The sequence below is a fragment of the Periplaneta americana genome, chromosome 1 (genome assembly GCF_040183065.1).
Source record: "Periplaneta americana isolate PAMFEO1 chromosome 1, P.americana_PAMFEO1_priV1, whole genome shotgun sequence".
Classification (NCBI taxonomy): domain Eukaryota; kingdom Metazoa; phylum Arthropoda; class Insecta; order Blattodea; family Blattidae; genus Periplaneta; species Periplaneta americana.
This window is the reverse complement of record NC_091117.1, coordinates 46,909,231-46,926,861: the sequence shown is the minus strand read 5'-3', so window position 1 is coordinate 46,926,861 and position 17,631 is coordinate 46,909,231. Positions and strand designations below refer to the sequence as shown.

The 17,631-nt window shown below is 41.9% G+C and overlaps 1 protein-coding gene across 1 annotated transcript in view; it reads right to left on the bottom strand.

Annotated features, from left to right (window-relative positions):
* LOC138695093 (uncharacterized) overlaps window positions 1-17,218 on the bottom strand; it is a 72,408-nt gene extending 55,190 nt beyond the window's left edge. Inside the window, exons 1-2 of the mRNA XM_069819484.1 lie at window positions 17,117-17,218; window positions 14,204-14,323 (exon numbers count right to left, since the gene is read on the bottom strand). Of these exons, the coding sequence (XP_069675585.1) occupies window positions 14,204-14,323; window positions 17,117-17,205 (209 nt within the window). The 5' untranslated portion in view covers window positions 17,206-17,218. The remainder of the gene's footprint in view (window positions 1-14,203; window positions 14,324-17,116) is intronic.
* Between the last annotated feature and the right edge of the window lie 413 nt (window positions 17,219-17,631).

Below are 17,631 nucleotides of genomic sequence, written 5' to 3'. Positions count from 1 at the left end.
GAAAACGTTAATGAGAAAATATGACTAATTAATTCATTCATATTGTTGATAAGCAAAGGCGGAATATATACACATAATTATAGTCAAAACAGCTTATTTTGTGTAATTTCCTAAATGTAATCAATAAGGAAGATTTATGTTCCTTCTTGAAGGGTAGACACCATTTTAAAACAATTTAATATACAAAAAGAACAATTACATGAAATGCTCAATAAGTTTTTGTAGCTTTATTCTCTTCAGCTCTAATCAACAATAACAACAATTCAGGCTTAAACCTTCCGCCATTTCTTTCTCCGTCCTGCAGTCAGCTTTTCGAGCGCACCCCCTCCCCCTCCCAAAATGGTACCTAAGAGTTACGTCCATTTTCGGCTTTTTCCTTTCAAAATTTTCTAGAGCTCCTTCAGTAGAACGGCGTAAACCAGAGTAAGACAAATGGCCAACAGGCTTGGAGCTCCCATACTCCGTTTCACTCAGTCCCGAACTCCCCCTTTGCAAGGACGCGTTTTCGCGTACCTTTTAAATTTTTCTTCCCATTTTCCCTCCCTTTCAATTCAATTCAATTCAATTCAATTCAATTCAATTCAGAATAGGAAAGCAATTGGATGGTAGGGGAAGATTATTTGTAGATAAATTTAAGGGTTCAGAGCCATAGTGGGCCAAGCGCCATATATTAAAAACGGAGAAAAGAAGCGTTAAAATCAAGTCAATACAATAATTCAATTAAACATATACCAAGTAATGTAAAGTATGCACATTGGAAATTATGTCAATCTTCATTAAATTATGGTATTCACTTAACTTTAACCCTTGCGGAAAAAACGTAATACGGCGAACGCAAAGCTCCGCCCACGTCCCCTTTCCACTTTTCCCCTACAAGCTCACCACACACCCTAGTGGGAAAGAGTGGAAATAGGGGTTTAGGGTGGGGTGACATCTAGTGTAGGAAAGTGGAACAAAAAGAGTAACGACATCTAGGAAGCAAAAGAGGAACTTCGTCCTGTCAGTCTCTCTCTCTCTCTCTCTCTCTCTCTCTCTCTCTCTCTCCAGCTCTCATTCTCTCTTCCTTCCTTCATGTCTCTCTCTTTTTTTTTTCTTACGACTTCGGAGGAGGGGAGATTCGATCCGAGAAAGTTCGTAACTAAACCTAAACGCACGCTTTTTGTTCACGCTTTAGACCTCTCGGCTACAGAGGCGAGTTGGGGGTAGAAGGGAAAATGAATCTATTTATGTTTAAGGGAACTGCCATAACGTATTGTACAGGGACATCATTTTATTTTTACTTCAATTTTTATTGTACCTGAGTTTTTGAATGTACTTCACTCCCACCCCTTCAACCGTCTTCCACACAGATCCAAGACCGCATATACTGTACACTCATAGTAGCCACAGTACGTTCCAAAATATGTTCGCATTTTCCAGTGACGAAAGAGCTTTCAATACTGAATCATTTTCGCACAAGTACTGTCGTCCATTTGCCTACGTCGTATCCCGTTTTCTCCAACCAGCTTTTATTCGCCAGCTAGTGGCTGGGCTGTCTTAGCTCTTTTCTGAGAACATTAATTTCTGTTAGGAATTGGACGTCTACGTAGGCCTAATATTATACAATAATATAAAATAACTTAAACAAAAGGGCCTCGTTAAGTAATTAACTGTCACGTGATTTCCCTCCTTTCTACGACCCTACGACATAACCACTTGGACGGACAGTAGATAGTATGTCTGAGTAATTTTATCTTTTCCTTTTCTGGCAGAAGTGAAGATTGAACTTATAGTACGTAAGGTACTCTTTTATAGAGTAGATAGAGAATTATTTCAACATGAGTTACTAGTACGAAAAACTGTTTTTTTTATTTTTTATTTGATTATTTAACGACGCTGTATCAACTACGAGGTTATTTAGCGTCGATGGAATTGGTGATAGCGAGATGATATTTGGCGAGATGAGGTCGAGGATTACGTAGAACTGGTGATTGGAATTAAGTACAATATGCTATAGTGCGATAATATGCACATTAGAACTGAAGCCTGTATCGAAATGTGTTTAAATATCCATATTGTGATTATTTTTCAATTTAACTTCATTCTCTATATTGTATGCTAATGTGCTGTAGACAGTACAATATACACTGCATAATGAATACGTCCACATGGATGGCTCAGTTCGTGAGTAAAAACACTCATTGTTAATACTGTACTGTATTTTGATTAAACAAAAATCTAATGAAAATGATTAAACTCAAAAGCGCAATATTTCCTAGTTTACGTAAATGGATGAACTACTTTTCTTCCCTCCTATACCTAGTAAAGTGATTTGTTTGTATATTACGTCAGAATCATCGAACTCCAGTCGTGGAAGGGGATAGCAAACGGCGTTGATCCAGAGGTATAGGCAAGTTAATATTAAAAATGTTAGTAAAAATAAAATGATGTCCCTGTAGAAGGGGACAATGACCGAATAGCGTGGGTAGATACTGGTGGGCTTGTGAATGTCGCTTGGTAGGGGTTGACTACGGGGGTGGCATACGTGTTAACGCGCGGAGCTTCATTGTGTCCGTGTCCAACTTCGTGTACAGAAGTAACCACGTGTAGTGATGATCCGTACCGAAGACGTGTACTTCTTCTTGAAAATGTCCAGGGAGAATTTGAAGGCGGATACGGTAAGGTACTGTGAGGAGCATAGACTACTTGCTAGTCATTACGAGTGTCCAACCTGTGGGGGGAAAAAAAAACTATTGTGTTACTTCGAGGATGTGCAAAGTTAACAGGTGAGTGTTGTATAATGAAAACCACATTACATTGTGTTGTGTCAGTACATGTTGTGGACAGTTGTCTAATGCGTATCGTCTAATGCGTATTGCATTGTGGTTGTGAACAGTTGTCTAATGCGTATTACAATGTGGTAGGCAAACCACATTACATTGTGTTGTGTCAGTACATGTTGTGGACAGTTGTCTAATGCGTATTGTCTAATGCGTATTGCATTGTGGTTGTGGACAGTTGTCTAATGCGTATTACAATGTGGTAGGCAAACCACATTACATTGTGTTGTGTCAGTACATGTTGTGGACAGTTGTCTAATGCGTATTGTCTAATGCGTATTGCATTGTGGTTGTGGACAGTTGTCTAATGCGTATTACAATGTGGTAGGCAAACCACATTACATTGTATTGTGTCAGTACATGTTGTGGACAGTTGTCTAATGCGTATTGTCTAATGCGTATTGCATTGTGGTTGTGGACAGTTGTCTAATGCGTATTGCATTGTGGTTGTGGACAGTTGTCTAATGCGTATTACAATGTGGTAGGCAAACCACATTACATTGTGTTGTGTCAGTACATGTTGTGGACAGTTGTCTAATGCGTATTGCATTGTGGTTGTGGACAGTTGTCTAATGCGTATTACAATGTGGTAGGCAAACCACATTACATTGTGTTGTGTCAGTACATGTTGTGGACAGTTGTCTAATGCGTATTGCATTGTGGTTGTGGACAGTTGTCTAATGCGTATTACATTGTGTTGTGTTGTGTTGTGTCAGTATATGTTGTGGACAGTTGTCTAATGCGTATTGCATTGTGGTTGTGGACAGTTGTCTAATGCGTATTGTCTAATGCGTATTACAATGTGGTAGGCAGTGATCCATCGAAGCGGGACGGATAGTAGAGAGAGACAGTAGAGAGAGAGAGAGAGAGCATGCGAGCGAGGTGCCAAGCGGCGCGGGTGGGGATAACTTCCCCTACTGGCGTTTGCCGTAATACGTTTTTGCCACCCTTGCTTTCTCCGTTTTTAATAAATGGCGCTTGGCCCACTATGGTTCTGAACCCTTCAATTAATGCTTTGCATTGAAAGTAAAGAAATTATAAATATAAAATTTTCCAATGGATTACGTGACGTACTTCGACTGTCTTCCCCAAAGGATTACAAAGCAAGATGAATCGCTTTAATATCATGATTATTTTAACATTTTAAAGACAAAGTTCGAATGATATAAGCGGATACAGCCTGCAAAGTATAATGGTCGTGTAGAATCAGCTGACTTTAACTGCATATATTAGTTGGCAGCATGTTTGAAATACGTCTTTTAAGGCGTGAAGATTGTCTTTTAAACACGCCCTCAGACCTGTCTGTGACTCAGCTACACCCAGGCAGCCCGGGTTTGTTACCCGGCCTGGTTGTGATGGAGTATGTGGTGTACAAAGCTAATGTTGCAGAGGGTTTCGTCGAGGTGCTCCTGGTTCCAACTTTAATTCCACCAACACATTCTACTTCCTCCTCATATCTTCTATATATACACAATAGTTTAAAATTGTCTGGGGTAAAGTATTGGAGATAGTACGAATCCCCGATGCTGATATAAGATCTAACCTAAGGGCTTGGGGTTCAATCCTCGCGCACGCCCAACAGGTCAAACGTTGCCGGAGACTCCCATGCATCGCAGAATGTAATATTATAGATTTCATACAATGTTAAAATTGAAATATACCGTCTATACTTATCTAGTATTATACGATTAATTATAACATAAACGTTTTCGGCACTAATGTGCCATTTTCAAATGTATGAAAGTTTGCCTAATTACATATTCAAATAGATGCACATGAACTGTGTGAATGAAACATATAATGTGTACCCTGGTGATCTCATGTCACATATAAAACAATCTGTTTGTAGATAATTAATGATTAAAAATTAGAAACACACACTTATTGCTAACATTTAAAAATATTTAAAATTTGTTTTACTGCTGCAATTATCCATCAATTTGTGGAACACTGGGGTTATCTTGACGTATTATGTGGTCAAATGCAGTTATTCATTTACTTGAAATGTTGTAACCTTACACTAAGATATTAACTATTAAAATATTAAAATTGATTCGTTATTATTGCACCAAGGTTCCTTGTTTTTTGTTCACTTTCACATATTGGAGCACTTTACCATGATCGTATGTGGTGCGTAATATAAGTTACATTGATACCTGGTTATTGTTTTCCTTTGGTTTGCTGTGGTTGGATTATTACATATTCATGGTTGTCACCGTCCGATTATCAGTCAAGCCTTTACAAATGGCTGGACATGTTGCGTGCTCGACGTTGGCCAGGCTATAGATTTCACCATATTTTAGGATGCTCTTTCGAATAGTGTATAAATCGTTTGGAAGTTTGCTTAACATTGAATGATGCTTCCATGTCAAAATAATCCAATTTCACCCTTAACATATTTAATATTCCTCCCTAATCAACTTGTATATGATATGTGTGTAGATGAATAATTATTATCATCTTATTGTGCCACATATAGCCGATTATTCAGATTTAAACTTCAACTACAGAGTCGCGTAACTAATTGGTTCGTAAAAACTTCAACATAGATTCCCCTGGGTTTAATTCCCATGGGGAAATGATACAGTGGAGTAATTCTCCGATATTACTACACCGGCAGTATGGAGAATTGCAAATTACGAGAAGATGGCAGAGTCCTGATAGGGGAAACATAAATTTGTTGAGAAAATGTGCTCAAACAAACTATTTATGCAGCACATATTTTCGTTTGTCCTAGGAATTTCTCCAGCACGAAAGCGATGCTCTACCCGTTAGTCTCACGGATGAGAATTACGACTCGGGTCACAATATGCAAGTTTTCAAGAGATCAATACGCACAGTGTGAGGGAAGTGAAGTTTTCTCCTGCTGATTACTTTACATGTCTCGAACAAACAATGCTTCAAAGTACGTAGCGCTATTTATATGCTAATTGGACTTGTAGATATGTATTGCGAAAATGCAACTTTGAATGTTCCAACGCTACGAAGTATGAATGTATGCAATGCGGAGTTGTGGAAATACCAACAACTCTGTTTACACTGCGGGACTACGCCGAGACGGCAGCACCACCTGCGATTAAAAACTGCATAAACGAGATCAAATACCATTAAGATTTAAAGGACAAGAAAATAACTTTTGAATATTTGCGACAATACCGAGATCAGAAAACATTCACAGTACATGCAGAATAGGAGACATTTGCACCCCAAAATCCAAATTAACTTGAAACTAATCCTCAACAAAGGTATCGGAAGAAAGAACTTGATTGAGAATATCTAGAGGCACGTCGAAACAGGCAGATGACCATAATTTGAATACTAAGAAAGAGACATGTCAAAGAAGAGAGGGAAAAGGGGATAAATGAGGCTGGGAGTGAAAGAGGAGAAGGTTAGAAGAATGAGACGGCGAAGGAAGGGAGGGAGATGAAACATGAGAAAGTAAAGGAGATGACGGAAGATGAGGAGAAAGTTAAAATGAAGGGGGAGGAGGAGAAAGTGAAGAAAGAGGAGAAAGTAAAGGAGAGGTTGAAGGAAGAGGGAAAAGAGAAGATGAAGGGGAGATTGACAACGTGAAGGAAACGGGAGAGAAAGTTAAGGGAGAGGTGGAGAAAGAGAATAAGACGAAGTGGAAAAGAAGAGAAATTAAAGGGAAAGATGAAGGGAGAGGAGAAAGTGAAGAAGATAAAGGGAGAGGGGAAAGTGAAGAAGATGAAGGGAGAGGAGAAAGTGAAGAAGATAAAGGGAGAGGAGAAAGTGAAGATGAAGGGAGAGGAGAAAGTGAAGAAGTTGAAGGGAGAGGAGAACGTGAGGAAAGTTAAGGGAGAGGAGAAAGTAAAGAAGATGAAGGGCGAGGAGTAGAAAGTGAAGAAGATGAAGGGAGAGGAGAAAGTGAAGAAGTTGAAGGGAGAGGAGAACGTGAAGAAGATAGAGGGACAAGAGATAAAAAAGAAGGAGAAGGGAGGAGGACGTGAGAAAGGTAAAGGGAGAGAAGGAAGTAAAGAAGGTAAAAGGAGAGGAGAAAGTAAATAAGATGAATGGAGAGGAGAACGTGAGGAAGGCGAAGGGAGAGGAGAACGTGAGGAAGGTGAAGGGAGAGGAGAAAGCAGAAGAGGAAATGTGAAGAAGATGAAGGGAAAGGAGAACGTGAGGAAGGTGAATCGAGAGGAGTAAGTGAAGGATAAGTTGAAGCCAGTGGTGGAGAGAGTGATGAAAATGGATGAGAAAGTGAGAAGAGAAAGATCAAGGAAGAGTAGGAGAAAGCAACAAAGACAAAGAGAAGGGAGGAAAATGTGAAGATGAAGGAAGAATTATGAAATCATTAGTCCAGTATAATGTACTAAGTGCAAACTATAGTAATCTTACAGTGCAACTTGGTTCAGGACGATGGTACTCCTGAAGAACCTCACAACCATATCAGTAGATGCGAAATTTCTTTTTCGGCATAATTTTATCGAAGAAACATAAAAAGTTGAGAACTCTAATTTTTAAAAGAAGCTAGTAATATGTTGTAGTTCGAATTATTGTAAACTTAAAGATGAAGTGTGGTTCTAGAACAAAAACATATTGTCTGTGCATTTCGAACTGGCGGATCAAGGTCACGTACAAACGTGCAAAAGTAAAAACCACGCACGAGTCACTGAATTGAAAACTGTAAACTGAAACGCTGGTAATTCCGGCTGTCTCAGCTGACTTTAGTTGAGGAGAATGGTCCAGGGATGGGGTAAGCACACGCGGCAAATGCAGTCCGTTGCTTGACCTTGAACCGCCAGTTCGAAATGCACAGATAACAGTTTTACATGCTGTGCTAACAGTTACAGCTACAACGCGAAGTAGAGGAGGCAAGACCTGTCCTGCGATCTTATCATGTATCGTGCCTATATCACAATTGAGTAGGAAGGGAAAAGATAGATTTCACTCTAAGATGAACTTCTGTATCGGTAGATTTGTGTAATGTTAACCACCATTAAACATTCTTATTCTTTCCCCTCTCGCACAGCTCAAATGCCAGGTCTCGCCTCCTCATCTTATATAACAACTACGTTTGCAAGAAAACTTATTATAAGAAAACATTTAGACATACCTTAATACAGACGTGGACAGATTATTAGACTAAATTAATTATACGTGCAACAAAGCTGTATTTATCGGCAGAAATAATGAACAAAAATGTATTTTGTACAGATATAATGAACAGAAAATTGAGTCTGGAGGTTACTAATATTTTGTGAACATTCCCTTATTCTTTATTAACACGTTGATTTTGTCAGGGATGCTGGAAACCAAAGATTGACACTTTCTTTGAATATCACCATCATTTGGCCAGATATCAGACAAAGCTTAAATGATCTTAGCATGCAGGCTTTCACGGCCGGTGTCTAGTTGAAACAGAGCTTCCGGGCTAAGATGCCGTGGTCTACTGGTGCTGACGTTACCAGACGTTTCGTCTACTTCTACGGCAGACATCTTCAGTGGTTAGGTATCCTCGGTCGAAGTCTTCTGCTCGGGATACCTGTAGCAACTGATGACCTGACTGGTTGCTCGTCCTTATTTATAGCGCCGAGACTTGGTGTTCCGTTGTCGCGGCGGTCCGCGCCCGTCAGATCGTGACCTTGGACTGGCCGTGGCGTTGATTGGTCGCGGCGGCTCGCACCTGCTCGGTCCCGGTGGCCTTGGGCTGGTCGTGGCGCACAGTTGTTGCGGCGGTCCGCGCTCGCTAGAATGCGGTGGCCTTGGGCTGGTTGTTGTGTTCCAATATCGTGGCGGACAGCACTCGCAGGATTTCGGTTTCCATCCGTCGTACCGTCGCTGTGCACAGGTTTTGTACGAGTCCGTTTCAGGACAGGATGCCAGCAGTTGTTAAGTTTCAGACCCTCTTCTTTACGGTTGAAATTGTTTGGATGTTTATGGATTTCAATCGCTTCCCTGAATAGGCGGGGGAAGTAATTGGACGTGTTGCTGAGGATGTCTGTTTCTCGGAACTGTATGTCGTGCCTCCCATCCTGAAACGCATGTTCCGCCACTGCAGATTTATCCAGCTGTCCCAATCTGCAGTTCCGTTCGTGTTCCACTAGTCTAGTTTTGACGCTACGTTGTGTAGTGCCTATGTATACGGCACCGCAGGAGCACGGAATCCTGTATACACCTGCGGCAACCAACTTGTCTCTCTTGTCCTTTACCGATCTCAGCATGTTACGGACTTGTTGGGTCGGCAGGAAAACCGTGTCTACATCGTGCCGTTTTAATATCTTGCCGATCCGGTCCGTGACATTCTGATGATACGGGAGGAAGACCGTGCCCTTCTTCTTCTGCTGGACTAGAGTGTGGCTTTGGGATGGCCCGTTCAGATCTCTCCTGGGATGCATGGCCCTCCTAATCTCCGGAGCTGAGTACCCGTTACTGCTTAGCGCAGCTCTTAAGTGAGCCATTTCTTGTCGGAGATGTTGTGGTTCTGAGATTTTCTGCGCTCGCTCAATCAGAGTCTTCATCATGGCTCGTTTTTGACCAGGATGATGGTTTGAGCTCTTGTGTAGGTATCTATCGGTGTGGGTGGGTTTCCGATAGACGCTGTGTCCTAGGGTACCGTCCGGTTTCCTGTGGACCAACACATCCAGGAACGGTAACCTTCCGTCTGATTCTAATTCCATCGTAAACTGGATCTGTTTGTGGACCCCATTTAGATGGTTGAGAAAATCCCTTAGTGCTGGTTCTCCATGTCTCCACACCACAAATGTGTCGTCCACGTATCTGAACCAGCATTCAGGTCTTCGTGTCGTGGCGTTGAGTGTAGTATCTTCAAAGGACTCCATGTAGAAGTTGGCAACCATCGGGCTAAGAGGGCTGCCCATGGCTACTCCGTCTGTCTGTTCATAGAAGTCCCCATTCCATTGAAAATACGTAGTAGTGAGCACCAGTTGGAATAGCGCTACAATGTCCTCTGGGAAGATGTTCTTCAATAGTTCTATGGTTTCTATAATTGGGACTCTGGTAAACAGAGACACCACATCAAAGCTGACCATAATGTCACCAGGTCGGGTTTTCAGCGTTTGAATCTTCTCAATGAAGTGGCTGGAATCTCTGATGTATGAGGATGTCTTGCCTACTAAGGGTTTCAGTAGATTGCTCAGGTATTTGGCTAATGCGTACGTTGGTGACCCGATAGCATTGACAATCGGCCTGAGCGGCACATCCTGTTTGTGTATCTTAGGTAGTCCATACAGTCTCGGCGGTAGTGCTTCCGACTTCTTAATCGTACGTTGTATTTCTGTTGGAATCGACGAATTCTTGATTAGAAGGTTGGTCTTCCTTAAGATGACTGAGGTTGGGTCCCGCGCCAGTTTTTTGTATGTAACTGGATCTAACAAGTCTCTTACTTTCTGCATATAATCCTCCGTGTTCAGGACTACCGTTGCATTTCCTTTGTCCGCAGCAAGGATTACGATGTTGTCTTTCTCGTTCAAGGTCTTTATAGCTTTCCTTTCTTCCCCGGACAGGTTGCTTTTCGGTGGTGCTACGTGTTGTAGTACCCTTGCCGTCTCACGTCGGATCTCTTCTGTAGCGTCAGAGCTCAGGTTTCTGATTCCCGACTCTATGTTCGCAATGATGTCTTCAATTGGAACCATCCGTGGCGTTACCGCGTCTGAGTAACAGCCTGAAAATAGAAGACTGGGTCGTTATAGACAGAATGACTTATGCTACAATGGAGTCCAATCTGCATAGAGTCTCCGAGCGTCTGAAGAAGAAATACAACAACCTCACTACAACCAAGGCGGGTAAAGATACCACGGACACCAGACGCACGGTAGTGAACCTATCAGACGAAACGCTTTCACCGGAGGAAATCACAGTCCTGGCGAAGGGAGGGAATTATGCGGTAACGCCACGGATGGTTCCAATTGAAGACATCATTGCGAACATAGAGTCGGGAATCAGAAACCTGAGCTCTGACGCTACAGAAGAGATCCGACGTGAGACGGCAAGGGTACTACAACACGTAGCACCACCGAAAAGCAACCTGTCCGGGGAAGAAAGGAAAGCTATAAAGACCTTGAACGAGAAAGACAACATCGTAATCCTTGCTGCGGACAAAGGAAATGCAACGGTAGTCCTGAACACGGAGGATTATATGCAGAAAGTAAGAGACTTGTTAGATCCAGTTACATACAAAAAACTGGCGCGGGACCCAACCTCAGTCATCTTAAGGAAGACCAACCTTCTAATCAAGAATTCGTCGATTCCAACAGAAATACAACGTACGATTAAGAAGTCGGAAGCACTACCGCCGAGACTGTATGGACTACCTAAGATACACAAACAGGATGTGCCGCTCAGGCCGATTGTCAATGCTATCGGGTCACCAACGTACGCATTAGCCAAATACCTGAGCAATCTACTGAAACCCTTAGTAGGCAAGACATCCTCATACATTAGAGATTCCAGCCACTTCATTGAGAAGATTCAAACGCTGAAAACCCGACCTGGTGACATTATGGTCAGCTTTGATGTGGTGTCTCTGTTTACCAGAGTCCCAATTATAGAAACCATAGAACTATTGAAGAACATCTTCCCAGAGGACATTGTAGCGCTATTCCAACTGGTGCTCACTACTACGTATTTTCAATGGAATGGGGACTTCTATGAACAGACAGACGGAGTAGCCATGGGCAGCCCTCTTAGCCCGATGGTTGCCAACTTCTACATGGAGTCCTTTGAAGATACTACACTCAACGCCACGACACGAAGACCTGAATGCTGGTTCAGATACGTGGACGACACATTTGTGGTGTGGAGACATGGAGAACCAGCACTAAGGGATTTTCTCAACCATCTAAATGGGGTCCACAAACAGATCCAGTTTACGATGGAATTAGAATCAGACGGAAGGTTACCGTTCCTGGATGTGTTGGTCCACAGGAAACCGGACGGTACCCTAGGACACAGCGTCTATCGGAAACCCACCCACACCGATAGATACCTACACAAGAGCTCAAACCATCATCCTGGTCAAAAACGAGCCATGATGAAGACTCTGATTGAGCGAGCGCAGAAAATCTCAGAACCACAACATCTCCGACAAGAAATGGCTCACTTAAGAGCTGCGCTAAGCAGTAACGGGTACTCAGCTCCGGAGATTAGGAGGGCCATGCATCCCAGGAGAGATCTGAACGGGCCATCCCAAAGCCACACTCTAGTCCAGCAGAAGAAGAAGGGCACGGTCTTCCTCCCGTATCATCAGAATGTCACGGACCGGATCGGCAAGATATTAAAACGGCACGATGTAGACACGGTTTTCCTGCCGACCCAACAAGTCCGTAACATGCTGAGATCGGTAAAGGACAAGAGAGACAAGTTGGTTGCCGCAGGTGTATACAGGATTCCGTGCTCCTGCGGTGCCGTATACATAGGCACTACACAACGTAGCGTCAAAACTAGACTAGTGGAACACGAACGGAACTGCAGATTGGGACAGCTGGATAAATCTGCAGTGGCGGAACATGCGTTTCAGGATGGGAGGCACGACATACAGTTCCGAGAAACAGACATCCTCAGCAACACGTCCAATTACTTCCCCCGCCTATTCAGGGAAGCGATTGAAATCCATAAACATCCAAACAATTTCAACCGTAAAGAAGAGGGTCTGAAACTTAACAACTGCTGGCATCCTGTCCTGAAACGGACTCGTACAAAACCTGTGCACAGCGACGGTACGACGGATGGAAACCGAAATCCTGCGAGTGCTGTCCGCCACGATATTGGAACACAACAACCAGCCCAAGGCCACCGCATTCTAGCGAGCGCGGACCGCCGCAACAACTGTGCGCCACGACCAGCCCAAGGCCACCGGGACCGAGCAGGTGCGAGCCGCCGCGACCAATCAACGCCACGGCCAGTCCAAGGTCACGATCTGACGGGCGCGGACCGCCGCGACAACGGAACACCAAGTCTCGGCGCTATAAATAAGGACGAGCAACCAGTCAAATGGGCCACGGACCTGCACTCATATCCCCATGAATCCCCCTAATTAACAATCACATCTCTCCCCCCTCTTCGCAATTGAGCCATCATATAGCCAAATGGCTGGTCTCGAAATTGAGACAAATCAACAAGGCTCATGACCTCCAACATAATAGCCAAATTGGCTAGTCTCTAATATGAGACAACTCATCCTGCCTAAGGTATTCCGTGGTTTTCCTCAGGCGTAAGACAAATGTGGGGATGAGCCCTATAAGAAATGGGCCACGGACCTATATGCCCTTCCCCATATATATTCCACCTTTCTTATAAATTATGTATGCCCTATTTCAGATAATATTAATAGTATATTAAACATACGAGGTCACTCAATAAGTCGCAAATTGAAAGGACAGGGACCTCTCAAATTGCAGTTTAGATTTCACGGCGCTTCTTCCGACGGCCTTCACCTGCTTTGTCATCGAACAACAGATGACGGCGTCTTGCCATCCTAACGGCACACACCAGCCAACTCCTCCTCGCCCCGTTCCGTGATCAATTGATCAGTCTCAGCCCCCCTCGCGTATGTGGTACCTAAGAGGTTACGTCCAATTTCGGCTTCCCCTTCAAAATTTTCTAGAGCTCCTTCAGGGGAGCAGCGTAACCCGGAGTGAGACTAGTGGCCAACAGGCTTGGAGCTCACATATTTAATTTTGTACAGCCCCCAACCCCTTGCAAGGACGCGTTTTGCGTACCTTTTAAATTTTCCTCCCAATTCTCCTTCGATTTTTCGATTTTTCGATTTTTCGAGTCAGGTCATCAGTTGCTACAGGTATCCCGAGCAGAAGACTTCGACCGAGGATACCTAACCACTGAAGATGTCTGCCGTAGAAGTAGACGAAACATCTGGTAACGTCAGCACCAGTAGACCACGGCATCTTAGCCCGGAAGCTCTGTTTCAACAAAGCTTAAATGAGTTCATGTTTTGTTGTAAGCCTCTTTTTGCTCACTTTTTTCTTCAGTATAGATCACAGACTTTCAATTTCGTTCATGTCCGGTCTTCTTGCAGGCCATGGGAGAATATATTCTGTAGTATATAATTAAAACACCAGTAGTACCAACATAGCCAGAAAAAATATACTTAACCATTGGAAAAATATACCAGAAGATGTAAACAATCATATTTACAACAATAGAGACTCTGTGAATTATACTGATAGTTTACATGACGAATTATATTATGTTTTCAAGAAAAATGTTTCAGTCTAATAATTTGTCCACGTCTGTACAAATTTTAAATTACTGATAATTTTGACAAATATAATATTTTCTCTCCTTCCAAGGAAATGAAAAAAAAAACCTAGAAGTAGGAAAGAAAAAGCTACATTGGCATTATTGGTCAAAAGAGGAACTGTGTTACAGATAGAATAACTCACCTCAGTATTGGAACTACTTCTCCCGAAGCACTGGCGTTCAACCCAGTCTTCCAGATGGCGCCCCCTCGACTGACGACGTCTCCTGTTACAAGACTCTCCTGAAGCTGAAGGACTTGGTTCCTGTAACAATCAATATAGGCTGCAATATGTTCTGTGCCTGATGGCAGACGATAACATTGAATACTGCTGCATGCGCTAGTGTGTTAAGTGGAATTTTGCATTCTGCATTGTGAATGTGGAACTTTTCAAGCAAAAATGTCATTTGTCCAAAGGATTTTTTTTGCTCTAATTATCCAAATATTATGCGTCATGTGTAAATAACATACTCCAGATAATCCAATCACTAAGAAGTGTGTTCATACAAATTACCAGCGTGAAATGCCAACAGACTAATATTGTTGATGCTGTGAAGTTTTTCAAAATTCCCACAAAAATATGATTTTGGACAACTGACGTTTTTGCTAAACACGTCTCATATATGGATCATATAAGGAGATAAAGAGGAAGATAGAAAATAGGAAGGATTGGAGAATGCTGGGTTTGCAGTGAAAAACCTGCTCTTGGGTAGAACACAAAATGAATGAATGAATTATATACTTATTATTTTTTCATGTTTATTACTTGGATTCGTGGATGGCCCTAGCTATAGCGAACGTCTTCATTTTCTAGTTAGAATTATTTTGAAGTGATAGTGTTTTGTTTCAAGCGAAGTAAACATGTACTTTAAAAAATGAACAAATGAAATAAATACAGCATTAACTGCCATGTAGGCTATGAGTAAAATATTGTAGGTTCAAGAGTAATTATTTGTACTTGTAAAACTGGCTTCTTGTTCTTTTTACTGCAGCAGGTGATGAGACTAAAACTCGTAATTACTTATATGAACATAATAATTACCACTTGATGCAATACCAATTCCCTTTTTGTGTTTTATTTCAAGGAAAGTGAATGTGTTCTCTGATAATTGAACAAATAAAAATACAGATACTGAATAAATAGTCTGCCATTAAACTAATTAATTCATGCATTGTTTAAACATAGTGAGTAAATCTAGATGAAATAAAAACTTTCAATTTGCATAAGCTATAAAATATCCTAATTATTAACAAATATTCCTGGGGTAAAAAATGACTCCAGATAAGTAGCATGAAATTTTAGAGCAGCTAAGTTGCGAAGGTTAATTGCAAAAAGTAATTTTGGCAGCCCATCCGATACATTTGATCTGAAACTATGATAATAAACAAACATTCATTTTAAAATTACAGGGTTGGAGGAATAAGTAAATTAACAACGCTGTGGCCTAGTAATCCGTCAAAAAATCAAATGAAATTGCAGAAAGATACTGCGTGGCGATAGTCTCTCCGCAGTGAACTCAGAGGCGCGTAAGAACGCTTAAGTTGGCAGCTTTAAGATAAGGCGAGGGAGCAGCGGTGCGACCTTGACCTAGAGCAGGTAGTAGCTGAATAGCATTCTATGTATGTATAGCTGAGTGTGGACGTTATGCTTGTAAGCGGAATTCGTTGCCAACGTATAACTGAGCGTGCTAGCGCATCGCCCTTGCTGCGGAGAGACTTATGCTACGCAGTGTACAATAGGGAGTTCTCCAAGTACCCAAAAATTCTGGTAATTCACGGCGAATATTCGGCGTCAAATCATCAAATACCATTTCGAAATGATCACTCCATTGACGCTAAATAACCTAGTTCACACAGCATCGTTAAATATTCAACTAAAAATGATGGTCCTTATAACAACACTAACAAGGGAAGGGTTTCGGCTAGAACAGGAATTTTTGGTTAAAAATTTGTACAGAGACTTACCTCGCAATGGTGATGAAGACCGTAAAAGCATTCATTTGTGTAACTCTCCGTTTGGTTGGTATTAGTCAATACACTTCTTTAAAAATGTACATGAGGATTCTCCATAAAATGCATGAAACAGCATGGAGCAGAGAAATAAGCACAACACGCAGAAGCAACACCTGAACAATCTTCTGAACCACACTCCAGTGCTGAAGAATCAAATGCCACCTGAATTACATTTTTGAAGCCCGAGACTTGTTCAGGATTCACGTAACAAGCTGCCAGGAATATTGAAGCATAGGGCGGTACACTGGAGCAGACAACTGGTTATGAATAACAGAGTGCATTTTCATTACAAACACTCGATTTCCCAAGTTAAGTTCTGGATTCTCAGCAAGAGTTCTTATGCAATCTGTTATCCTCCGAGCATAATATTGTCTAAGGAAATAGATATTCAGAGGCTGGATATATTTAGTTTTTTTAGGTGGCATGATCATACATTCCATGTCCTAGTCTTGGAATGATTCATTTATTAAGGTCGTGTTCTTGTGCGCATTCAATGGCTCACACAACAGTATACATTTTAGATTAGCTGCAATATTTTCGGATAGAACGTTGGAGAGAAATGTTCTTAAATGGGCTCTAGACACTTTACCACTCGCACTAGCTTCTACGCTAGGCTAGGGTTACGCGTAAAGTGTCCCATCCTCTTAACTTGTGCAGTGCTCTCTCCAGTCCTCAACTTGTCCAGTGCTCTAACAGACAAACAACACATTATACAAACGAATGCTTTTGGGAGCTTTACAGAGATGTAAAGATGGGCCCGTATACAAATTTTGGATACGAAATTCCTGTTCGAGCCGAAACCCTTCCCTTGTAAGACGCACACTCAGTTTCTCCTATAAAAAGGAGAAAATCTATCGCTGTTTTGCTGGAAACCGAACCCGGCTCCGCTAGGTGTTGAGCTAGAAACACAACGCGATGGAGATAGGATGTGGAATTTTAAATATTCAGAGACGGAGACAGCGTCATTGATCCGCCCACGCAAGTCTCTCCAGTGCTCCTATCACACGGTCCTTCCCTTTATTCAATAAAGCGTTTGCAGGCTTACCTTATACCGTCACAATCCTCAAAGTCTTCGGTTTCTATTTCCAGACTGCAAGTAGTTATGATGTCATATCCGAACTCTATGGGCTTCATCTCCTCACAAGTCGCATCTGAAAGATGGAGAAAAAGAAGTCGTAAATATAGGGAACATGCTGAAGGAAAGGAAAAATCAATGACTGAAAAGATGTAATATAATACGCAATACGAAAGCAATAATTCATACACTTAGAGGTAAGATCTATGGATCCAAAGTCAGGTAAAAAGATGGCGTGGTCTTTCAAAACGTAATTCTGGTACATATTTTCTTTTCGAGAAAAACACAAAGAACTGCTGCGTCTAAAGTATCAGAGCTAATCTGAAATTGTTTTCACTAAAAATTGGAGAAAAAAATAATTTAATCTATAGCCAAAATGAGAAAAATCGCATTTTGTAAATGTGGAAATTGTAGCGGGAAATGTAATGGACAAACTGCGTTTTGACTGGGAAAATAGGACAAACAGCATTTTGAATATCTATGTG